General features: G+C 46.9%; 1 protein-coding gene across 2 annotated transcripts in view; it reads left to right on the top strand.

Annotated features, from left to right (window-relative positions):
• The first annotated feature begins 2,087 nt into the window (after nt 1–2,087).
• The window catches only part of SLC22A23 (solute carrier family 22 member 23), a 99,085-nt gene continuing 76,086 nt past the window's right edge, over nt 2,088–25,086 (top strand). Inside the window, exons 1-3 of one of the 2 annotated variants that reach the window (XM_035316545.1) lie at nt 2,088–3,333; nt 18,261–18,364; nt 23,914–24,068. In XM_035316545.1, the coding sequence (XP_035172436.1) occupies nt 2,818–3,333; nt 18,261–18,364; nt 23,914–24,068 (775 nt within the window). In that variant the 5' untranslated portion in view covers nt 2,088–2,817. The remainder of the gene's footprint in view (nt 3,334–18,260; nt 18,365–23,913; nt 24,069–25,086) is intronic. The other variant, XM_035316546.1, reaches the window with a different exon arrangement.

Here is a 25,086-nt window from a genome sequence, read left to right as displayed (position 1 = left end):
AAGAGCATGGCAAGCCATGAGAAATCATTCAGTAAGTACATCAGTGGTAAGAGGAAGTCAAAGGAAAGTGGATTAGTCATCAGAGAGAGAAAGCTACTGACTGATGCTGAGAAGGCTCGGGGTGCCTGATGCCTTTTTTGCATCAGTCTTTGCTAAAAGATGTTGCTTGTTATCAGGTGATTGCCATAGCGCACATCAATGACAAAGGAAAAGGATTTCAGCCCCAGCTAGGAAAGAACAAGGTGCGAGAGCATTTGGGTAATTTAGAGGTGCTCAAGTCAACAGGCTGGCTGGGCTTCAGGAGAGGGAGCTGAGAGAAGTGGCACAAACGATGCTGGAAATGTTGAGCTCAGGGAGGATGACCAAGGAACGTGGCGATGGAAAAGAGCAAGAGCAGGGCCTCTCTTTGAAAAGAGCATTTAAAACAAAACAAAACAACAGCCCAGGTAGCCATTTTATTCCCGAAAAGGACTTAGTACAAACAGCCAAATCACTGGCAAACAGGCAGAAAGGACACAAAGAGATAAGTAACCATTAACATGCACTTGCCAAGAAGAAACCAGGTCAAGCTGACCAAATTTCCTTTGGCAACAGAAGAATGGACCTTGCTATGGAAGAAAGGAGCGACCTTAAGTTGGGCTCTGCACCCTCGTTCATGAATGAAGGAGTTTGGTTTATGCAAAAATGTTGGGTAGTGGGTACAAAACGCCAAAACCAGCAATTCTTGCTGGTTTACTGAACAGGTGGGTTACGGATGTGTTTCCAAAGGGGTCTGTCCTGGAGAGTTCCCTATTGGCCTGCATTGGCGGTGCTAATCGGGGATGAAATAGGAATTTAAAATACCCCACAGAGACGTGACTGGAAGGCGACGAGGGGCAGCAGGGGTGGTGCAGGCGGGGTCAGGCCCTGCACACAGCAGGCTCGGGGTCTGAGGCAAGGCCTTGGCTGCGTGAGGAGAACTGAGGGCAACCAGGGGCATCGCAGCTGGTCAGCATGAAGAAAGCGTAGCGTGAGGACATGCTAGCGTGTCCAGCTGGCCAGTTGCTGGGAGGAGAATGGAGGAGACTTCCCTGGGCAGGAGTAACAGGGCTGTGTCTGCAAGGAGCGGTCAAATAAGTGGGACACATCCCCTGGGTGGGCTGTGGGTACTGGGGTCTCTCAGAGCGGGGCTGAGGGAAGCCACATGGAAGGGATCCAGAAGCAGTGGCAGGGGGTGGCCTTTTTGGTGTCCTGTGCAAGAAAAGGAGCTGCAGGGAAGGACAGACAAGGAGTTAACAGTGTACAGTAACTGCCTTGCAGAGGCTGGATCGGGTAAATGGATGTCCACCACCGACTTGCTCTTCCATTTATATCCAGCAACGATGCCAACCCTCTACTAATGCACCCAAGTATTTTCTGCTCGCTAACCATGTTCATATGTACAAGTGCCTATTGATCCGTTGTCTCAGAAAAATAAATAACTGTTCAGTAATGCACGGGCTGCACTCCGTGATGAAAATAGTCTGAGGCACTTAGGTGCTGAAGCGAATTTAGCTTAACACGAAAGTAACCTTCACACCTCAGGAACGACTCCGCTGCAGCTAAGGCGAGGTGCTAGCACTTCTATACGTGTATATATTTTTTTCCCAGTGTTGCACCGCGTTGTCGGCCTGGTTGGGGGGGTGGCAGCCGCGGCTCTCAGGGACGCCCCCCTCTCCCCTCAGCCTCCTCCGTGCCCCTTCTTCATCCCCCCGGGCCGCTCCTCCTCCTCCCCCCCCCCCGTTCGCAGCGCCCCAGCCGCAGCCGCAGTGCACTGGGCACGGCGCACCGCCCCCGGCACCCATGCGCGCCCCGCTCCGCCGGCCCTGGCCCCGCCGGGGGGCGGTGCGGAGCCCCCCGGGGCCGCCCCCGCTCCCTCCCTGTCCCGCCCCCGGCGGCGGCTCCCTGCGGGGGGCCGTGCCGAGCCGAGCCGAGCCGGGAGCAGGTGCGGCCGCCCGGGGAGGCGTAGGGCGGAGCGAGGGGGGGGGGGCCGTGCCGTGTTGTGCCGAGCCGTGCCGGCAGGTGGGGGCTGCCCGCAGAGCCGGGCCGCGGGGAGAGGGCTCGGGGGGGTCCCCCCGGCGGTGGTGCGGAGCCAGGTGTGCGGGATGGGGGGCTGCGAGCCGCCCGCGGGGGGGGCCGGGGGGTGCCGCTGCTGCCGTCCCCGCCGCGGCCGCGGGGGGACCTTTAGCTGAGCTGGGAGCGGGGAAGCCGCAGCGGGAGCTGGTGTTTTCTTCCCCTCCTTCCTTCGCCTTGCCTCCCCTCCCTCCTCCTCACCCAAACCGGGAGAGGAGGCGTGTTCCTACAGCCTTGCTGCACCGGTTTTGCACGGCTCGCCGTCGCCGGCTTTGCTTCGCGGGGTGGCCGGGCGATTATTTTATTATTATTATTATTTGTTTGCTCGTGCCTTTTTTTTTTTTTTTTTCCTTCCCCTCCTTCCTTTTCTTTCTTTCCTCCCCTCCCTCGGCCCATCGCATGCTCGGATCCGGCCGGCTCCTTCCTTTTTCTTTTCGGCGGTGCCGCTCGGGGGGGGCAGGGAGCGCTGGGATGAGTGCCGCCTGACGCACAGGCACGGCGAGGGGGGGCCCCGCCGGCAGCCGCAGCCCGCTGGGGGCCGCAGGGCGAGGGGCTCGCTCGCCGCCGCCTCCCCCCTTTCCTCTCCGCTTGGCCCCGGCGAGGCGTGTGTCCGAGGAAGAGGAGGACGACGAGGAGGAGGAGGAGAAGGGCCGCTTTGACTCGCCGGGAGGCGCCGGGGCTTGCCGCGGAACCCCCCCTATGTGAGCCCCCCCCTCCGGCGGCTGCATGGCGATAGAGCGGCGCCGCGAGGGCCGGCCGCTGCCGGAGGAGAACGGCTCGGTGCCGGGGGCCGCCGCCGCCCCCCCGGGGCCGCCCCCCGGGGCCGGGCTGGGGGTCGGGGCCGAGATCCAGGCGGTGCCGCCGCCGCCCCCCTCGTCGTCGTCCGCCGCCTGCAGCCCGCTGCTCCTCGACTACGACGGCTCCGTGCTGCCCTTCCTCGGGGGGCTGGGCGGCGGGTACCAGCGCACCCTGGTGCTGCTCACCTGGGTGCCGGCCCTCTTCATCGGCTTCAGCAAGTTCTCGGACTCCTTCCTGCTGGACCAGCCGGACTTCTGGTGCCGGCAGGCGGACGGGCAGCAGGGCGACTGGAACGGCTCCCTGGTCCCCCCCGGCCACGCCAACCGCAGCGGCATCTTCCCCCCGGCCACCGCGCTGCCCAGCCCCGGCAACGCCAGCGAGTGCGACTGCCACGAGTGGCACTACCGGATCAGGGCCGGCCTGGTCCAAAACGTCGTGAGCAAGGTGAGGAGAGGGGCTTCCCGTGGGCTGCTCGCCCCCGCGGGGCTGCCACCCGCGGGAGAGGTGCTGCGGGTGGGTGCCGCTAGCCAGGGCGGCAGGGAGGGCTCCCATCGTGTCACCGTGCCTCCCTGCGTCAGCCTGACCCGACGGCTGGGCTGGTTGTGGGGAGAGGTGGTGATGCTGGTGGTGGAGAAAGTTCTGCTGAATTCCTCCCGCTTTGTAGTCGCTGCCTCGATACAACTCTTTCTGTAGAAATAAAGGAGAAATGCCTCGCACGAGGTGTATGCCTCCCAAGGCACAAGGTGCTGCTCTGTTTTGTGGTTTTCCCACTGGAATGGCTAAAGGGGGAAATTTCTGGTGAGGGGGCCACGCTGCTTTCTGCCCCTGCTTCATATTCACCGAGTAGCGCATGCGAAAAGCCTGCCTCGCCTTTTCACCTGTGAGGCTTCGCTCGCTTATCCTATCGGCCGCACCAAAGCGCTGCCACCTGTGTACGGGCCTTGTTGGTGCTGACAGACAGCTGTAGTTCTTGGAAACGTAAAATGAAACTGTTAGACCAGGAAAGTAGTTCCTTTTGCCTGAAATCCCCCCGGCTCAGCAGAAATTACTTCCTGCGTGGAAGCGTTGTAGTGTGACTGTGCTTATCTAGCTGGGCGTGAGGAGCAGGGCAGTAATCAGATGACTGGTGTGGTTGCGTCTTGGTCAGCCAGCACGCACTTGAATTAATCACTGAAAATCATTTTGGTTTATCTTTGTGTCCCTCGAAAGCGTGCGCCACACTGGAAAAGCAAGCAGAGCAAATCCCCCAAAAACTCAAGCCCAGAATTGTTTTAGGAAAAAAAAAAAAGAAGAAGAAGAAAAAAAAAAGAGCCTGCAGCGCTCCTTCCATGAGAAAAACACAGGCACATGGTAGATGTGAATGGTGTGTGATGTAGAAGTGCATAATGAAATTTGACATTTAAGAGAAGCAGATTTTCTTCTGTTTATAACCAGAGACAGAGCTATTCATATGGTGCAGGGCTTAACACTGATGCTTGAGCGTGAAATAATCATCTTGAAATATTTCTTTTGAGTGCAAACTGTTTGAAAAAAAAAAAAAACATTTTTTTTTTTTTAAATGCTGAGAGTCTTGTGAAGGTCGTCATTAAGTTGACCACAGAAGGGCAAGGGAGAGTTGGTTTGCTATCTTGCATACTTCCTTAATAATAATAATAAAGAAGTGTTCTTTGGAAGAACTCACAGTAAAGGGCAGATCAATTTTAATGGATAAATAAACAGCTGTGGTCCCTGCTGTCTTGTTTTCTACTAGAAAGAATAATAATCATCTTTGGAGGCTACATTTTTTTTCAGTGCGGAGCTTTTGTTGTATGTTTGCTTCCAAAAATTTGGCAGCTTTTTCTCTTTGATTTGTAATCCCTTATAATTATAATTAGGTTGTTTTCACGGGGTCAGGATTCCTCCTTAGCTTGTGTTTTTGTTCTCTTTTGGGGTTTTCTGGGTGGGTGTGCTGTCTGTTTTTATCCTAGTGAAGAAAGGGAGGAAAAACCCAAACAGAACATCGGCGTAGCCGAATTCAGGCTCTCTCATAAACCACCAGGAGCTCCGACAGTGTGGGAGCAGTTCTCGTAGCCACTGCCCCTTCTTGGGTGCATCTCACCGCCCTTTGTGCAGAAGGGCCGCGTTGATGGATTCGGGAGCCTGGATGTTCAGACCTCCCTTAACTCCCCTCAGAAATACATTTGGTTTTGTAATGGATTATGCAATGTTCTCATCTTTCTAAATAGACTTTTATTAAATCTGCCTTAGTCTGATATACAGTCATCTGTGTGGTAGCCAGCGGTTATATTGAAATATCGTAAAGAGAGCCAAAAGTATATTAATAAAAAAAATGCACTTCTGTTTGGCCGTTCAGTCCCCTTGTTCTCATCCTCAGCGGCCCAAGCTAATCTCCAATGGATACTTTTCTTCAAATACAACAAAATGAGTGCGGTTATTTAGCGCGAAGCATATTTCCTGCTCCGCCTTCTGTCAATAAACTGGGGACAGACGTTGCACGTACCTCAGGAGCAGACCCTAAACTACAATGGGTTTCACTGTCTCCACAGCCTCATTGACCCATCCCATGGAGGCTTCCTCAGATGCCATCTCTCCATCCCCATTTTTTCAGCTCTGCCCTTCCCAGCACCCATTCCTACATCGTGCCTGGGGTTCATGGAGTTGAGACCTGGCCGCCTGTAGCCCTTCTCCTGCCGGGCTGGTGGCCAGGGCCGGAGGTGGCTTCGCGTGCGCCTCGGTGAGCGGCCCTGCCCTCCTGGGCTGAGTCACGGGGAGCGTTGCTTTTTATAGTGCTGCCACTCATTGGGACCGGGAACGGTAATAAAAGACGTGCTGCTCATTATTTAATGCTGTTGAAATACATACAGCGAAGAGGTCAGATGTGTAACGTAACCACAGGAATTCCAGTGGCCGTGGTAAATCACAGATCTGAGCTCGTGGCCTGGCTTGGGGCATAAATCCTGGACCTGAGTGTGGTTCATACATAAATATCTCGAGGATATATTCTCCAGGAGAATTCACTTGTAAGGCTTTTTCACCGCTAAGCGTTTCTTTGAAGGTTTTCATCTATTCTTTGTCACATCATCACCATTATCACATCACTCTAAACAGAGTGCAGCTCTATCACTTGTGAGATGCATATCCTTATCTAGCCTTGGGGCAAAAAGCTAGTTAAGGAAAATCATTTAAATGGGCTGTGTGTCTCACCATTGTCCAGAGGATGGATGCTGAGACATCTTCCCCCCCCCCTTTTTTTTTTTTCAAAGAGGAAACCTGAGGTCTCCTTTTACCTATCTGTAGAATGATGGTCCAGATGAATTACTACCATGAACATAAAAAGCAACATAATCACAACAACATAGCAGGAAGCTGGAGTATGTTCACAGGGACTTTTCTAACCCTCTTGTCAACTTCTTCAATGTCTGAATCTTCTGTTCTGGAAAGCCGGCTGTAATCTTGGGGCAAAGTTTTCATGGAAGCTCTTAATTATGGGGCCAGCAGTGGTTGTTTTTCCCTACTTTGCTAGGGTGACTTGTCTGCTGCGTTGAACAGCATTATGTGGTGGTATAGTTTGTTCTTCTGAACATGAATCGAATATAATGGACACGGAGAGCTGGCGATGGGCAGTGACTGAGGCTTGATTAAGGTGCAGTGGGTGGTAGCACATCACCCCTTCCGCACGCGCTTGTGCCGTTCCAGATCACCCCAGCTCTCGGCAGCGGTGTAGGGAGAAGTGGTTAGTTGGAGGCTGCTTTTTAATCACCCAGAACAATTATGCAATAATACTTCATGTCTGGTCACACGGGAATTCCTGTTGTGGCTGCTTTTCTGCTCCAGATGCCTTGTTTTGCTGCAATGCTGTTCCTCTTGGCTCTTTACTTCCCACTTGATTTGGGTTGAGTCATCATCTTTCCCAAGTAACACGCTGTGATTTTACCTATGTGCCGCTGGTTCGTTCCTTCTCATTCCAGTTTGGCTGAGCCTCCCTGTATACACACACACACCAAAAAATAAAAAGGGGAACGTAATTCAGGAGACCTCCCCTCCTCCCCTGTGGTCCAGGGGCGATGCTGCCCAGCAGTGAGCATGGAGCAGCGCTGTCTTGGTGTGGACATGGATCAGTTCAGGCAGCAACATGATGCTGTTTGCCTTTGCAAAGGTATGTCTTTGTCCTGCCGGCTTTTCTTCCCTTCTCTTTTTGGCAGTTCTAGCGTTTTTCTGGACTGGTCTTCAGCTCATTTAGCTTGCTAACCTGACAGGTTTTTAAGCACTTTATTTTTTTTCCTGGGTTTTCTGTCAGATTAATGAAGTGAAACGGCTCTGCATGGTGACACCTGCCCTGGGCTGTGGTGGTGTCTTACGGGATTCTTGCAGGTACCTGCAAGTAACCAGGAACGTTACAAGACAAAAATCTCTGTGTGATAACAGCAGAGATGAATTTAGCACTGTTCATAGGGTGTCATCCCTTGGAGAAGGGGGTAGGTGTGCATTTCAAGTGCACTTTCAGAACGCAGTTATTAATTCAGAGGGATCACCGACAAGGTTCTTCCCCAAAGGAAGGGTGACAAAGCACTGGCATAGGTTGCCAAAGACGTTGTGGACTCTCCTTGAGGATGTTCAGAAGCCATCTGAATGTGGTCCTGGGTTGCCTCCTCCAGGTGTCCCTGTCTGATCACAGGGGGTTGGACCAGGTAACCTCCAGAGGGCCCTTCCAACCCCAACCCTTCTATGAAAATCAGAGCTGTGCCACCCTTTCCAGGCACAAATGGAAGGAAGTCTTTGTTCTCTTCTGCATATCCTATAGTTGGTTGGCATCGGAAAAGACTTCAGAAATGGTGATGCTTCTCTTTTTTTCCTGCAGCCACCAGGATTTTTCTTGTCAGTGTGGGTTCATGGCTGACTAGCTTCTACTTGGTCCCAGATAATTAAACCCCTGAGTTATCATACCCAGTGTAGTAGTTGGGTCAGAAGCAGCAAGATCAAAGCTAGCGTGTTTCCCATGCTCTTGTTTCCATTTTACAGGTTCAAGAGGGTGAAGGGATCTGCAAAGCAGATTCTTGCATCAAGCAGGAGGACTGATGTGAATTTCTTTCAGACAAAGCTTTGAAACGACCACCTCTGTTCCAAACAGGTGCTGAAGAGGTCAACAAACCCGTGTGATCAAACATAGACAAAAACATTGGCAGTCCAGGGCAAATTTCTACAACTCTTTTTTTATGGCTTCCTCTACTATGGGAGAGATCCCAAATTGTTGTTTTGTTTTGTTTTGTTTTTTTCCTTCCCTCAACGAGTTACCTGATAATGAGTTATAGGTTACCAATCTGAGCCCTCGCAGGCATGAGGGATCTGCTTGCTGAAGGGCAAGGAGACATGCCTGCACATCCTGGCGAAGCTGCTCAGGGACCTGCCTGCTCTCAAAGTGTGGTGATGGAGCGTTCTGGTTATCAGGGCACTGATGAACACCACCCTAAAACAAGGTGCGTTCCTGGCCGAGCAGCGTGCAGGACGTGGCAGGTATTTCGTTGACAACACCTCTCTTCCCAGGTGCAGTGCAGCTGTGCAGAGTTGTTTTCTGTCTACCTGCAAACATTGCATTATCTTACGCCAGCGTGTGAGATAACCAGCTGTGATCTCACCAGACAACAGATACGTGTCTTGTGAGCTTAGATGTTCTTTCATTATTTTTTTTTGAGGTACATGCCAAAGCACTTCTAAGCAATTGGTCTGGAAAACAGTGACTACGTTGAGGCCAATACTGCCACCAGGTCTGAGGTTGTCTTTGTTTTCTGTTTGGTAATGGATTATACGCGCTAGAGGGAACCTACATAGGGTTAATGTTTATTACCAGCTTTACGATAGTGTCGTGGATACAAGAATCTGATTTCAGCCTACTGTAAATAGTTTGTGGTGGTTTTAGAAATAATAATAATCCTCTAGGAAGGTAGCTCCATCTTACAGTGTCTTTAAGTCATCCTCAACTTTCCAAGACTTGGTATTGAGCCTTTCCTATTCCTCGTTTTCAGTGTGCGTGTGAAACCACCTTGTTTTTTTTTTTCATTATTATTACTTGGGATGGATGTGATGTTTGAAATGGTTGGGGTTTTGTTTGTTTTTGTTTCCACTCCCAAGCAGATCCTGTATCTCAGTCATTCAGTTTACATACACTAACCCTGCCCGTGCTGTGGCAGGAATTGCAAGCTTCAGTGTGTATTTACCAGCTGTTTGGGCAGTGTGAACCCAAATATCTAATGTGCTCTAGCAGTTTTACTTCTTCTTACTCTGTCTACGAGAGTGCAATTGTAAAAGATGCCATCATGGTTTTCTTAAAGTAATCTCCAAAGAGGAGGAACTGGCATTTAGGAAAGCATTTAATTTGGATCCGGTCCCGCTGTTTGTCATGGTAACGCTGAGATGAGGATTACAGGCCAGCCAGTTGTGAAGGTGTTCGTTTTCAATTAAATAACATCTGGAATAGCATGAGACTGGTGGTTTTCCTTTGCTTAGAAACCTTTGGCCATATCAATGGTGCAAAGCCTTAATTTAAAGCTTTCCAGATGAATTCTGGAGAGCTGCTAAATTTAGAAGAAGCTGAAATATTTAAGCTTTTATGTACTTTGTCTTCTGTTTTCCCCATCAGCCCACTTCTTTCCATCTATTTTCCCCTCCACACGACCTGGCATCCCTGCTTGGAACAACTGCTCGCGCCCTCTGGTATGCCTTCCTCCCCTCACGCTCCTGGCTCGGGGTTATCCTTGAGAAACTGTAGGGTCGATGAGATGAAGCTGAAGCGTTGGTGGAGCAGGAAGAGATCGTCTGTGCTATAGGTGACATGTAGGAGATGGGAGAATCCTTTCTCAAGAAGAAGACCTTGCAACTTTGCAGCCTTGCTGAGGTTTCCATGCTGAATTCCCTCAGCATGGTGTCTCTTGGACTCCAGTCTCTTCAACTCCAAAATGTGTGCTTGGCTCTAATAACGTGATTATCTTCTGTTGGCTTTTGCCAGCAGGTGACCTTGCTTGAATTCCCCTGCAAGTGTGGTGCAAGCGCTGCCCTTGGGGCCGCAGCCTGTGCCTGTGAGCTGGTGATGAGAGGCAAGGGTGAAGGTTTTTTGGGGGCAAGGGTCCCATGGAGAAGGCTGGTGCAAGGCGTGTGCTTCTCTGACTCTGCCAGCATCATGGACATGTTTACCACTCACGCCATCGCTCTGTATGTAATGCTGTCCTCACTGGTGTAGTGCCTGAAAGCCTTCTCAGTAGTGTGTTAAATGATATAAGTGGAGGTCTGTACTGCCAAGGAAAGTTCTTTCCTTTTTTAATCTCTCGTCTTATCCCCAGGAGGAAAATTCAATACGTAGTTTAGAGCTTTGTTAGGATTTTTATTCTGCCTTTAATTTACAGTGAGGAGAGAGCCCCATATGCAGGTCCTCCTACTGAAACGTGAGAACAAAAGACCTGATACTGTTTTGTGGGGCACGTGTTTAGGTACACAAGTAATGAGGTTGGGAGAATCAGGAATATTACTTGTACGGTCTAGAAAACAGCACGTTCACGTTTTCCAGCGATGTGTGGTTTAGGGTTACTCTTGTGCACTGTTTTCACAGCACCCAGTGGTCTGGTTCCATGAGAGGGGTTTTGGTCAGCGCTGGAGGAATTCATTTTGGCTTGAGTGCTGTCTCTGTTGTTAATGCTCTGGTGCTGCCCACTCTCCTCCTGGCCTCTGGACCGAAGTCCATGAGCATGTCTACAATGTCGCAATGCCCCAGCTACAAATATTATTAAGGATAGGGAATGTAAATTACACTGTAAGACCTTTTCCCCAACTCTCTCTCTCCCAGGGCTGTGTAAAACGCCATCTGCATGAACAATACAAGCTTGACAGACCAGTTTCTTCTCTTTATTTGTGAAGCAAGCTGAATATTTTTTATCCCTTCTTCCTTCCCCCTAACATTTAGTTAAGTCTGAATTAATACCAGACCCTTTTTTCCTCTCCTTCTTCTCTGTTTGCCCGGGTTATAATGACTGTAGACCTCAAATGATGAGCGGCAGGGTCACAGCAATGATAACTGCATGTCAAAATTAATTTTTATCTACGGTGACTTCGAGCAAGTACTTCTCACGAGGAAAGGCTTCCTCTTCTTATCTCTTGTTCTCATCTCCATTTTGGAATTTCATCCCATGCTTGGCATTTTTGAGGCTTTTCCCCACTTCAAAAGAAGGCCTCTTAAGAGTGTGAATTAGATTTTGCCATGCCAGCCCTTACAAAGTTGTCTATGTGCAGTTTGTTTTAAGCATGTGTTGTCCTGGTAAATGCTGGTCTTCAAAGCATTAACTTGTTTTTGATAATCAGATAATAGCGAACGTTAATATTTAACTAAAATGTTGTGTTTTTTTTTTTTTTTTTGTGGGGGGGGGGGGGGGGGCGGGCGGGTTATGTTTTTTTAAACATATGGCTTCTATTTACAGTGTTTAGACAGGTTCAAAGCACCAATTTGGCAGCTCATTCAACTTCTTATTTAGCTGGGTCATGAAGCCAGTCCCACCAGAATGTGCCTTCTTCAGCGTAAGGGTGGTTGTGAGCTGAAAACTGAGGGGTGACGTTGGAAAAGCATTTTTCTGTGCATGACTCGGTCAGTTGTTAGTAAGGAGTGATGTTGCCTCGGTCTTCTCATGTGTCCAAAGGGGTCTTAAAGCAAGGAGTCAGTTTTAAGTTAGTCGGTTTTGCGACAGTGACTTCCCAATGACGTCAGAACACGTGTAGAAAAGACACTTAGTTACGGCACGGAGATCTAGGAGAGAGTTGGAAATATCCTGAGTATGAGTGTAGCATCCACGAAAGCTGTAAGCAAGATGCATCTCCCAGCGCTTTGATGTTGGATGACATTATGGAGTTGGAAAAAGCGAAGCAGATCGCATCAGCTGCGAAACGTCTCAGAATAAAGAGAACTGCTACTGAAAATAAAAGAAGTGGTGGAGAAGTGGGTGGTATATGGAAGCTACTAAAATTGACTTAATCGTGTTGAGTGTTCACAAGACTGTCATATGATTAACAAATCATATTTTAATTGTTAGCGTATTAGTGATGATTATTTACTTAGCAAACTTCCTTCTTCCCTGTCCCAGTGGGGAAAAGAAGCAGATCTGTGATGAGAGCAAGGTTGGGATCAGAAGAAGCTAATTGCTTCTGATTAAAATGTGAAACTGCAGGATAGATGAAACTTGTCTAGTTTTGCAGTCTTTCAGATGGCATCTTGGGGTTCTGCTGATGCGCTGGCTGGGTAGCTCGGTGAGTCTTTTCTGCCTATGGCATGAAGCAAGGAATGTTCTAGTGCAGAACAATCACATTTAACTGAAAGCCACACCAAGGTGTGGAGGTGGCTGTCCCAGGTGAGCTGTGATCAAAAGGTTTGGGGAGCAAGGGGATACTGCAGGAATGCACCTGTCATTGCTATCGCCTCGCAGGGCGTAGCAGGGCCAGCCTGTTTACCCTGAGGTAATCATTATACAGGGCGATGACTAAGAGTAGCTTGATGTAGCCTGATCCTTAGGTTTCTGTCTTCACGACGGAGCTGAAGTTTGCAAAGCAGGTGGAAGCTCTGTTTTATGTATGTGTTCTCATAGTGATGCGTGATAGCGTGGCACCAGTCCCACATGCTTTAGTTTTAAGGTTGAAATACCAGGCTTTACAAAGATATGCTTCAAAACTTAACGTGGAAGTATCACAGCTAAGTCGTGATTATCCAAAGGATGTATTTCGGTAACTTCAACTGTGTTAAACTTCAGAAACTGTTAGGTAAACCCATGAAGTCTGCAGTTGTGAACTGTTTTGCAGGGATGGAAGCTGTTTTCATAGGTACACGAAACTGCTGTCCTACAACAGCACATGGTCTAATTATATCTTTCTGGGAAGCCTGCTGAGCACGTGTCCTCTGGCTCACGTGCCCTCTCCTCTTTCTCAGTCCCCTCTGCCCCCCTCTCCGTGTCCCCAAAACCCTTGGCTTTGTGGCAGCAGTCAGAAGTAGTTGCATTATTCTTCAAATTGTGCAAAAAGTGCTACTGTGGTACCAATAATATATTTCCTGCTAACCAAGTAAAAGTTCCTGCAAACTTGGGCAGTTGTAAATCCCTCAAAGTACCAGTGTGTGCTTGCTCAGTAGAAATTTTAGCGGGAGGATTTATCTTTAAGAAGTCCAAAGCACTTGGGCATTAGTTGGAGGATTTTCAACAAAAGCATCCACCTGTGGTGAAATTGAAGAAAGTCAGATGTATTTTGTGCTTGGAGGTCTAGAGTCATGCAGAAGGAAAATGGCTTGGAAGTCCGTTGTTTGCTGTGTCTTGGGTTCGGGCATTCCAGCATAGGTGGTGTGGGTTTCTTTGAGCAGGTGCTTAAAGAAAACATACAACAAAAACCTCTCAATAGCTGGTTTGTTGGCTTTTTTTTTTTGGTTCTCCTTTTCCCCGTGTGTTTGCTTTTTGTTGTTTTTGTTTGTTTATTTGTTTTCAGAGGCTTTTGGGTTTCCAAGTAAGTCCAGTTGTGCCTGATAGGAATGTAGGGCTTTTGTAGGGATTTCCTCCCATCAGCGGGAAAGATGTATTTTGGAAGGTGATTGCTTCTGAGGGTGGCTGGCCAAAGAAAGAGAAATTTATTTATTTTTGCCTCTTTCTTCTGAAGTCTTCCAGGATTATTTGGTTTATTTTTTGTACCCAGCATTGCCATTTTGAAATTCTTGGTACTTCCACCCAGCTGGCTGTACTGGTCAAAAATGCCAGGTGTTCCCATGAACACTTTATTGAAGCTTAAAATGCATTTGGGACTGGGGAGTGCTTTACCCAGCTGTGAGCTCAGCTGAGAAGCATGGCTACCCTGAGCCTTGAAGATTAAGTAGATTAAATGCTCTGTCGTTGCCACTGCTGGCAGGAAGGAGAGATGCTGAAAGTGTCCTGGGGCTGGCCCCATGGGTTTTTGGTTTTGTTTTGTTTTCCAGGAATGTCTGTCAGTAAAACCTCCCCAGTTTTGTGTTGCAGATGGGCTGGTGTGTCTCTCTGGGAGGCTTCTCCTGCAGCCTCTTTAGCATGGCATAACTGCACAGTTATTTCCTGCAGAGCTGAGCATTGTGCCATTTTCTGGGACTTGTACGTTTTTTGTTTTTTTTTTTTAACTTTATAAATACAGCCAGGTTGTCATTTCTGGCCAGGGGCTGAGACGGGGAGGAGAGGAGCACTGTCCTGCAGCAGCCTGGAGGGAAGTCTTGTCATGGTTCCTTCCAGTGGCTGTGACTGTGAGCACTGCTCTTGTTCAGTACTGGGAAAGGCATTGGAGAGAGGTATCTTATGGTAGAACTGACTGTTCTTCTCTACGTTTATTTATTTATTTATTTGTGCATGCACTGTTTTTCTGGTAGTGCTTGGTCTGCTCACTTGGAGCTTTTCTTCAAGGACCTGGAGATGGTTTTGCTTTTTGTAATATTTATTGTATGAAAAACACCACTTGATTCTTTTTTATTATTATTTTGTTGTTGTTGTTGTTTTTATATGCAGCTTGTTTTTGGTGTTTTTTTTTTTTTTTTTTAATAACTTTGTGGTTCATATTTTTTTGGGAAAAATACTCCGAGAATGTGAAGGCATCATAAATTTAAACTCTGGCTATACAAGGTACTTACACAGAAACAGAGAGAAAAGATGGATTCTAGTGCTGTACAGGGAAAACCACCAGGGTCTGGTTATGAAATGATGAATCGGGAAGGAAAAGAACAAAGAAAGAAGAGGCCTATCATATGTGGACCTCAGTGACAAGTGATCGATCCTTATTGCCACTTGCTGATTTCAAAACTGCCATGCAACACTCAGGGGAGCATGGGGCTTCTCCCCAGGAGGGATTTGGGGCTGCCCTCTCAGGCTGTGGCATACATGCCCTTTAGAGGCCAGGGATCCCAAAGTGAAACCTTTTCTCCAAAGGTCAAGATAAACTGACGTGCAGCAGACTTTAAATTTGCATTTTAGGTAAAACTTTTGCCTTAACTTCACTACAAATCCTAACTCGCGTCATGAGCCCTGCCCAGATTTCCATCTCTTGCAAGGAAGGCACAGGATGGTTACATTTTGGGCGCATTAATTTTTGCCATATGTCTTCTGAAGCATGTTTCAAATAGTCCCTCAGCTTGACTTCTGGTTTGAAGCACGGTGACTCACAGCACGGGTGGTGACTCACTGAGATCAATTAAACATTAGGATCCTGAAGGTGTGACTTCTTAGGCTTTGACAAAAAGCGCTGTCACAACATGAAAAAAACACTTGCGATGTATTGCACATCTGCATAGGTGGCAAATTCTCCACATTGCTGTACTGCTACAGAAAAAGCTTTTTTTGAGATCCCTCTCTATGTTTTGCATAGCGCATTATATTTTTAAGCGTAACCTGTCGCCTCTGTACATGACTTTATCACATCTCTTGCATTAGGAGGCTGGATAGAGGACAGAAAGAAAGAGAAAACCCAGGGTTGCTGTAAATTTAGCAGCACCTTTCCTTCAGGCTGGAAGCTGGTAGCTCCCGAATGGGACGCCGGGGGATTCTGCCAGAGCAGCTACAGGATTTTCTGGTCTTGCTGCTCATAACGCATTAATCTACCTTTTGTAAGAGGTGATAGGGGATTACTGTCTAGACTCTGGCCAAAACAATCTCCTGGTGCAGATTTACTCGGAGTGCCACCTGAACTGTCAGCAGCACTGCCTGTCCCAGCGTGCTGCAAGATGGGAACCTGTGACGGTTTTCTCTGTGGAGCAAACCTGATCGTCCTGTCTGTGGGACAGAACTGCTGGTGCTCGCAGCAGGAGCTGCTATAGTGCTGGGCACGGCTGTGCCACCTGGGAGGACATCGAGCGGCCATGCTCTGCCCAGCAAGGCAGAATCGGTGCTATATAGCAGTTCGTACTCGACAACCCCATTGTACAGCTCTGAAAGCTGAGGCTGAAACATCAAACCTGTGTTTGGTGCCTGTGCTGTATACCTGGTAGGCTTATGCTGGACCGCAGAATAAGCCTTCAGCTGAAGGTAGCAAGTGGTCAGACACGGGATTTGCACAGAAATGGATGTTTTTGTTTTCAGAGGGGCTGAAGGGTTGGGCAAGAGCCTTGAAAACAAACAGACGTGTGGTTCCCAGATAGCTTATCGGAGGGAGTGGGCCTGCTCGGGGCACTGCAGAAGGGCCTGCTGGGAGTTAAACTTTTCTTCTGCTTTCAGACTCTTGCTCTGTGTGCCAAAGTGGACAACTCGGTGTCTGCTGTGTTGTCCTGGCCTGATATTTCACAACGTGAGGCCTTAGGCTCCTCCAGCCATGAACCTTCACCTATGTGTGACCGGCACTGCACGTTCCCTGCCCGGGCTCCACACGAGGGCCAGCAGTGGCTGGCTGTGCAGATGAACAGACACCAGGATATATCTGCTTTGTTTGCTTTCCTTGTACTTGGATGGCATTACGGCTCCTCTGACCGCAATAACGTGACAATGAGCAGCTTGCAGTGCTTGCCTTTTAAAAAGTGTTTGTGTATAAATATGACTGTTTTTAATATGCTTAATTTCTACTCTACGTTCAAAAGTGATTTCTCACTTCTAATCACTGTACGGACCTTCTGGATTGTGAAAATAAGCCCAGAACATTTGAAAGCCTGCCTGGATCTCAGAGGTGCCTCCTGAATTTTGTTTTGTTTATGGCTAGCCTGGACAGGTATTTTTCTTGTGAGCTTGAGATTGGTTCTGTAATTGTAAATATTAGGAATTGCATTTCTCCCACTTGCTAAATACTTCCGAGAAGTCAAGAGCTTCAGAGGGCAATTCTTGTTGCCTTGCTGAGCTGCTTGTTGCAAATAGTTCATAGCTACTCAGTGGAAAAGATACTCATACTGCTTGCTTCTTGTTCCTTAATACCGTTAATTTGTGGCTTGCAGAATGCTGTAGAGGATCAGATGTGTATGTCCCAGCTTCTACAAGTCAGAACAGTGAAAAACTCAAAAATAAATTTAATTACAACGAAAAGCCTGAGCCTGAATATTTTCCGAAAGCCAGCACGTTTCTTTTGGCCACAGTAGTGCTACACTTCTTGGTGAGATAGTGTATTCTGGGGAGGATGTCTTCTGTGATATTGAACCAGATGGATGAGTCAGAGCTGCCTTATTTATGGAAGGGCTGCATGTCATGAAAATACCTAACACTGCAGTGCACCTAATTAAGCTCTTTGAGGGAAGCTTTCTTTTGAAGCTGCACCTGACTTTTTAAAACAAATTGCATGTGTTAATTTTGCATCTTTGGCCATGAAACTTCAGTGACTGTTGTTGGGACAGCCACTACTATTACCTTGCATACACAGCCATTTATTCTGTGAAGTTTCACTTCTGGAGTAGCTGGCTCTCCAAAGTTAGCTGCACACACTTGTTCATGAAAGTTGTATGGCTCCTGTTGCCATCAATATTTGAACACTTCACAAACCACAAGCAAACACATCTTCTACATTTAAGAATACCCTTCTACAAGGTACTATCCATGCTTCACACGCAAGAGAGACTAAGTTATACGTCTGAGGGCAATGAGGATATTGGGCTTAAGCCAGGGAGGAAAACGTCTTGGAGATTAGGGAAGCCTTGCTAGAGACCTTGTTGTTCCTGCCCTTCTCTTGGGAAGGGTGGACTTCCTGGAATGGTCCATCCATTGTTCCTGTGGACACAAAGGGTGGTTTCGGTATCAGAGAGAGCCTTGGTCTGGAGGTTCAGGCCCTGACTGATCTGCAAGCTGTGATGGGTCTGCTGTCCTGAGGCTCTCTGGCTTGATGCCAGGACCTGGCTTTTCAGACCTGGCCTGACAAGCCATGCCATCAGTCTTCATCACCTTCCACCACCTTCGGATGCTTTTCTGAAAGCAGAAGTGTCTTGATGCTTTGCCGATGGGAGCCTGAAACTAGAAGCCACTGGTGTCTGTGGTAAAGCAGCTGCTTTTTCTGGTGTCTTCAAGTGGTGCCAAGGAGGCCAATAGCAGAATGTCCTCTCAAGCTGTCTGGCAGCATTACAGTGATATACCACAGTTACATCAGCAATGCCAAAGCTGGAGATGCTCCCTGAAGCATCTAAACTCAGGTGGCCTTGAAGAGGGGGGAGACTTAAGTGTTAAGTATTCCCCTTCTGTTAATAATGGTCCGATAAAACTCAAATAAATGAGTCTTTTCACAAACTTTGGGGGATCTGGGGCTTGACTTAAGGGGGAAAACTTTTCCTCTACCATTCCCATGCACTTGTTCTAGGACTGAAGCTTGCAAGGAGGTCTATACCTGTGATAGTATGTTTAAATGCATCTGAGGGTAGCTTGATTTATTTTGGTTTATCTGTCTTCTTCCAGTGGGATCTTGTTTGTGACTCTGCCTGGAAAGTCCACATTGCAAAATTCTCCCTACTGGTAGGATTAATCTTCGGCCACTTAATAACAGGATGTATAGCAGACTGGTAAGTGAAAAATCTTTTAATGCTAGTATAACTATAAATGAATGCCAGTATTAAATATTGTTCAGATTTTTGTCTACTTCATATTCATAAAGAACCTTTGCGTAATGATTTTCATGTTCTGAAAGGAGCGTGATGAACAAACGGTTTAGAACTGTATGTTAATTGCTTGAACCAAGTAATTTGCACCAAGGTAAGTAACAGGAAAATAAGCTATTTGATAGTTGACTTGGTTATTTCCTGCTGACACCATTTATTACAGCTGTAGTGCTCATACAGAATTAAGTATTTTCTAATTATGTAAGTGATGCCTTTCGTTAGTTTTTTTTTTTTTTTTTTTTTTAAATCAGGAGTTGAGACCAAAAGAAATTGAAAGCGGCATTGATTGAATAAAGGAGACCAGTGTAATGTCAACCTTGTGCTTACACAGTCTCTTCTAGGGGTGGTAGAATGCTGTTGTTTTGTTTTTTTTTTGTAAACTTTTCCTTTGTTCTATTTTTAAAGTTCTTGTTAAGCAAATGTGTTGATTGTAGTGTTAAGGAATCGCTGACTTATGTGCCACTAATATTGGGGTATTAGATTTAAAAGCACAGAGTGCAGTTCCTTAAATTACAGTAGTAAAAACATTATCAGATGCCCTGGTTGTTCTGAGAGCTCATTTTTTATTTCAAGAGAGCACCTTGTAGTGCAGAAAAAGGGGAAAAAAATTAATGCCTGACTCAAGTGATTTCAATGGAAACTTGCAGCATCTGAAACAATAGCTCTGTGATGCCATCCCAGTCATTTCAGTGGCTTCCAGTACAGTTGCCAAAGTTGTTGCTTTAAGTGGCCCCAAGTTAACTCTTTCACCATTCACTACACCAGGAAAGGAAGGAGTCACTGGTGCTTTTTAAGATTTCCGTAATAGGCAACCTGTCAGTCAGTGGGCAGAGAAGAGGCCCCCTGCAGCTATGCAGTAATATGTCTCAAACTTTTGTAGCAAAATTACATCTCAGTTCTTGACTAGTCATTAAAAGTTTTCAGGCAAGTGAGGAATCATGACTTTTCGGTGAAGTAGGGAAACATGCATGACGAAATACAATTGAAACTGATTAAAGCACTGCGGTAAAACCAGGGTGTAACAGCGTGTAAAAAGTGTAGCAGGGAACTGAATGAGGGATCTCTTAGTTTTCCTAAAAAGGAATCCATGTGGAGAAAGCAGACCTATTGCCAAGTTAGGGAAATGCTGCTGTAATTGACAAATAAGTCACAAATAAGTGAACATCTTGTTGCCCAAGGCACTGTCTTCAAGTGAGAGATGCAGTAAGCAGTTTAATAGCTCTCTGCCACCAAAAGGAGGAGCATCCTGTGCTCCCATCCATTTATTTTCCCATTTTGTAGCTTGCTCTGCCCCCTGTGCTTGTTGGACCCTCTCACAGGCTGCTAGGTGTATTTGGGGCTGCTAAAAGAGGACCTAAACAAGGATTTACTTTACAGTTTAATCACAGTTTGTGTTTCCTGTAAGATGGAGGGTGGTGTGGAGAAACAGATACAAAGGGGATTGTGCTTGTAAAATTAAAAATAAATAAATAAATTAACAACTATATCAGTCCAAAACAAGAGCAGGCAAGATTAGGCAGATTAATATATTAAAGTGTTACAATCTTTAAAAATTCTGTTTTCATTTAATTTCATACCATTATCCAGTGTAGGTAATCAGAAGAGGCTTTGGGGTATTTTTATTTTTTTATTTTTGAGCCAGTAGGGTTTGGGGCTTTATTTTTCCTTTTTGAAAGGTTTTTAAAGCTGCACATTATCAAGATGTAATTGTGCATTAAGACAATTTGCTTATGCAAACTGAGTGGTCTGTTCAAGATACGGTAGGTGTATATACTTAGGTAGCTGTTGTGGTTTAACCCGGCTGGCAGCTAAACACCACACAGCCGTTCGCTCACCCTCCCCCCTCCCTCTCTGGGATGGGGGAGAGAAATGGGAAAGTGAAGCCTGTGAGTTGAGATAAAGACAGTTTATTAAGATAGAAAATAATAATGATAATAATAATAGTATGTACAAACAAGTGATGCACAATGCAATTTCTCACCACCCGCTGACCGATGCCCAGCCCAGCCCCGAGCAGCCATCCCCCCCCCCCACCCCGGCGAGCCACCCCTATATATTGTTCAGCATGCCGTCAGATGGTATGGAATACCCCTTGGGCCAGTTTGGGTCAGCTGTCCTGGGTCTGTCCCCTCCCAGCTCTTGCTGCACCCCCAGCCTGCCCGCTGGCAGGACAGAGTGAGAAGCTGAAAAGTCCTTGGCTTGGTGTAAGCATTGCTCTGCAGCAATTAAAACATCAGCATGTTATCAGCACTCTTCTCATCCTAATCCAAAACATAGCACCCTAAAAGCTACTAGGAGGAAAAATAACTGTCCTAACTGAAACTGGGACAGTAGCTCTGTGGCAAATCTATAGGAAGAAGGTCTGTACACACTTTTTTTTATATACTCAAAGCCTGTGTAAGTTACTTGTTTGACAGGCAGAGCACTTCTGGCACTTTTGCCTGCTCTGGACAGGGGTGGCTGAGAGGTCTGTGGAAGGGTCTTGGGGGCCACATGGCATCCTGCTGAGGAAACCTCTGCCTCTCACTGCATGGTCCAGCCCTGCTTTGCACCTGCCCTGGTGCTCCTTGGAGCCTTTATGCCAATTCAAGTCCCAAAACCGTGAGAAAAGCTGCAAAGACTGGCCCGGGAAGAACAATTTGATCAGCTGAAGGAGCAGAGCTTAGTCTTCTCCAGGTGGCAAGGTGCATACATAGGAGTGTGGGTCTTGTCCTCAAAGCATTTGCCTTTCCCCTGTATCTCTTGATGCATCTGCACATAGCGCTGTGTGGGTTATAGGTTCTTCAGAAGCCTGTGGATGCTTGTATCCCTAGTTATTTACCTGTGCAGGCAAAATTCTGCATCTGATACAGCTAATAGTATGCAGCGTAGGCTGAGACTGTTGTGGCACAGAAATCTCCCTCTGGAATAGCACGGATGGCAGCAGATAGTATCCTGGGGCTGTTTTACAAGGGAGATTGTGTATGTTTTAATTTCTCACAAGCATTGCCATGTAGTGTTAGTCAGATAACTATGTCTACACATAAAAGGATTTTAGATACTCTCAGACAACATCCTGTCAAAACACTGCCGGATCACCAACAATGTGGCTGATAGCTGCCCTGGAGTTTTGATTTTTGAGGAAAACCATCTCTGGGTTAGGAGGGATGCTAGGTTTGTCTCTGGGAGGAGGTACTGGAGGGCTTGCCTGGCCTGAGAGGGCTTTCACAAGTCCAGGAGGATCTCCTGATTCTTCATTAGCAGCAAACGTTAATTTGCATAATTTGTATAATGGCAGAAGAAATTCCAAGTCCTAATGATGCATAACCTCGAGTAAAGAGAGGGGGAGGAAGGGAGCTGATGTCTGCGAAGCAGTGGGACCTTTTTTAATCAACATCAGGAAATGGCAGGTCAGGCTTGTGATGAGAATTAAGTTCCTAATTCTGAGTGCTTGCATTAATGCCTTTCATCCACAAAATGCTTCCACAAATACTAATTAGTATGAATTACCGCCTGACTGTTATGAAAATAGGGATATGAAAGTCTGCACAGATCCCTGATAAGAGCTTGCAGTTTTTGTATTCAAGGTTTAGTATGAGGTAATTCCCCTCCGTGTCCAAGTGTCATGCACCCTATAAATATACCATGTGAAGCCCAGGCAGCGGTAGCTACCTCAGTGTCCAGCACGTTCCTGGCACATTGTGTATCACCAAGGATATAACACTGTGTTCCCACCCTGAGTGGGGCAGCAAGCAAGGCTCATCCCCTGCGGGCTGGGTTTGTGAAGAACCTTCAGCCCTGACCTCGCTGCCTCCAGCTTGCCACTTAGTACTTGCTGTTTTAAAAACATCCAGTGCTTGATGCCAATGAGTTAAGTCTTGGTGAGGTGCTCCACAGCTGATGCTGCAGCTGGAAAAACATGTCCTCATCCAAAGGAGCCCCCAGCGTCATCATCTGAGGTGTGACTTTAAAAAAGCATAGGTGATGCTACGCATACTGGTGTGTTTTTCCAGTTCCCAAAAGCATCAAAAATGTCTCCTTTCCAGCCCTTTGCCTCCTAATTCATTGTTCCTATTCCATTTTAAGTAAAGCAAAATCCAAATTTTTAATTGTGAATGCATATGTATAATACATTTTACAGCTGCTGGTGGCAGTCTGCTGAAATAATTGAATAGAAATGCTGCGGTATGTGAAACTGGATTAGGTTGTGAGGTTGAAATGCTCTTTGTTGTGCTGACATTCAACCTGATGGCTGGCTTGCAGCTGACAGACTGCTTTGAATGGGTCTGTGAAAGCTGCCTACGAAAAGCAAGTTCATATATTCTTTGTGGAAGTGGCATATGGAGCTGGCTGAAAGGAATCCTCGGTTCCACTGGAAATCTTGTGGGAGTTGACAAGTTGAAAAATTTTGGAAATCTCCACATAACGATCCAATTCTTGCTTAAAAATAGCAGCATGCTCTGGTGCTTCAGATCATCTGCGTTGCACAGGAAGAGGAGGGGGGAAAGGGGAATTATAAACACCAAGCATGTGAGATATGCAAAGCCTCATACTCCTTTTACATAAGAGCCCAACTGTGCAGCAGGTGCCCCGCGTTCAGGGGCACTGTAATTCCTCTTCTCATCGATGCCACCCCAGCACGTGCAGCTATGGCTTGCAGCTGAAAATCCTTCCTGCCAAGGAGGGCTGCAAATCCTCGTGCCCACACTGCCACTGGTCGCTGCAGTGCGTTTTTTTGCTTTTGTTGTTGTTTTCTTCCTCCAGTCAAGCTCGTTTTGTGGGTCTCTACAGCTGCTGTGGGGATTTGAGGGGAATTCACTGCTTTCCTACAAGCATTGCTGTCAGCTCTTTGAGGCTCAGGGAGGTGGCACCAGCCTTGTTTTACATTTGGTCCATGTTTGTTAGGCTTGTCCTTAATAACAAGGCAAATAAGTGTTTTTTTTGAGTGTGCTCCTCTTGCAGATGAGGCTGGTAAGCATGTCTATTGGGTAGAGGAGACCTCTGCAGTAAGCTCTGTGGCTGTAGGCTGTGGAGAAATAATAATATACCGTATCATCTAATATATAATAACATACACCTATCTCTGCTCCTACAGAAAGCTATGGGAAGTTGTTTTTAATCTTAAAGATGCTTGTTTGTGGTCCTGCTGTAGTTCTTAGAAGTTTCCTTGTTCACCGTTGGTGTTTTGCAGTTGATGTCAAGCAGCAATAGAAATTGAAGTCAAACAGTAATAAATCATATGCTGGCCCTGCTTCATCCCACCTCAAATGAACTTGTCAATGCAAAACTGTCTGAGGAATTAAGTGATTTTAGTTTGTTTGTTTGTTTGTTTGTTTTAAATGGAACAAGCATTAAAAATGGGTGGCAATACTTGGAAGGGATTGCATGACTTGTGCCCCTCTTTGCAATGCTGGAGCGTTATGTCCATCCTGGCTTTTAACACCGTTTCTCACTACTTCCTTCCTTATTTTTAGGGTTGGTCGACGGCCTGTACTGCTCTTCTCTGTCATATTCATTTTGATATTTGGACTGACTGTGGCACTCTCAGTGAACGTGACAATGTTCAGCACACTCAGGTTTTTTGAGGGGTTTTGCCTGGCTGGAATAGTCCTCTCCCTGTACGCACTGCGTGAGTATGCCTTTATCACCCATCCAAATGTGTATTTACTGAGTACCTTGCTTGCTGTTCTGGGGCTTCCTGCTTTCCTCCAAGCAAAAAAAAGCAGAACTGTTTGCACTGGGAAAATTTTAGCCTGAGTTTCAGTGACCAAGAAGGGTTTTTTTGCAGCTATCTCTTGCTACAGAGCAGTCTGTGAAGCGGTTTGAGGGCCTGTTTAAAAATAAAATTGTAAAGTGTTTGGGGTATTGTTTGCTGTTACATAAACCTAGAAATCATCTGAGTCATGGCTGTAACGGTTGTGGATTTCACTATGCAGTACTGAGCTCAGTAGGAAACTCCCCGTTTTCCCTGTCTCTAGCCGTACGTATTCTGGCACTGTTTCAGAAATTCTCCTGTTAACTGTGGCCAAGAAGCCCCTCGTGCCTGCCTTTGATCATAAAGTACAACAAAAATACACAAGAAGAGGAGGCTGAAGTCATTTTATCAAGGCTTCTTGTTTCTTTGTTGTTCTTTTTTTTGATTGTTTCAAGGTGGGGGGGTGAGGGGGGAACAACTGAGAGGAACTTGAAGGAAATCTTATGAGAAATGTCTTCGTGATCATAGTATTTGGGGGAGATGCCTGGTAAACTTGTTGCCAAATCATTTGGAAGCCCCTCTTCTGGAGGCCTTGCCCTCAGAGGGTCCATGTGCAGTGCCACAAGCCCTGTCTGTGTCACTTGGATGGGCTCCAGGGAGCTATGTCTGCTTGTGCTTCCTTTGCTGTTTGTGATTAACAGGTAGCCGAGGAAAATACAACATTTCCCCCTCTTTATTATGGCTCTGGAGAGGTATTACCTAAATATATCCTGGGACTTGCTGTACAGATCTTCATAAAATTTTATTCACTTCCTACTGTATCTGGTGTCTAGCCCATCAGGATTTAGCACTGTATCCTTACTCTGCATGGAGTACTTTCTACTATTAAGCTCTTGTAGAGCTTAATATTTTTATTTGTTTTGGTTTTAGACTGCACTGAGGGGAAATCAGC

Source organism: Oxyura jamaicensis, chromosome 2 (assembly GCF_011077185.1).
Source record: "Oxyura jamaicensis isolate SHBP4307 breed ruddy duck chromosome 2, BPBGC_Ojam_1.0, whole genome shotgun sequence".
Lineage (NCBI taxonomy): Eukaryota > Metazoa > Chordata > Aves > Anseriformes > Anatidae > Oxyura > Oxyura jamaicensis.
This window is presented reverse-complemented; position numbering and strand designations above follow the sequence as displayed.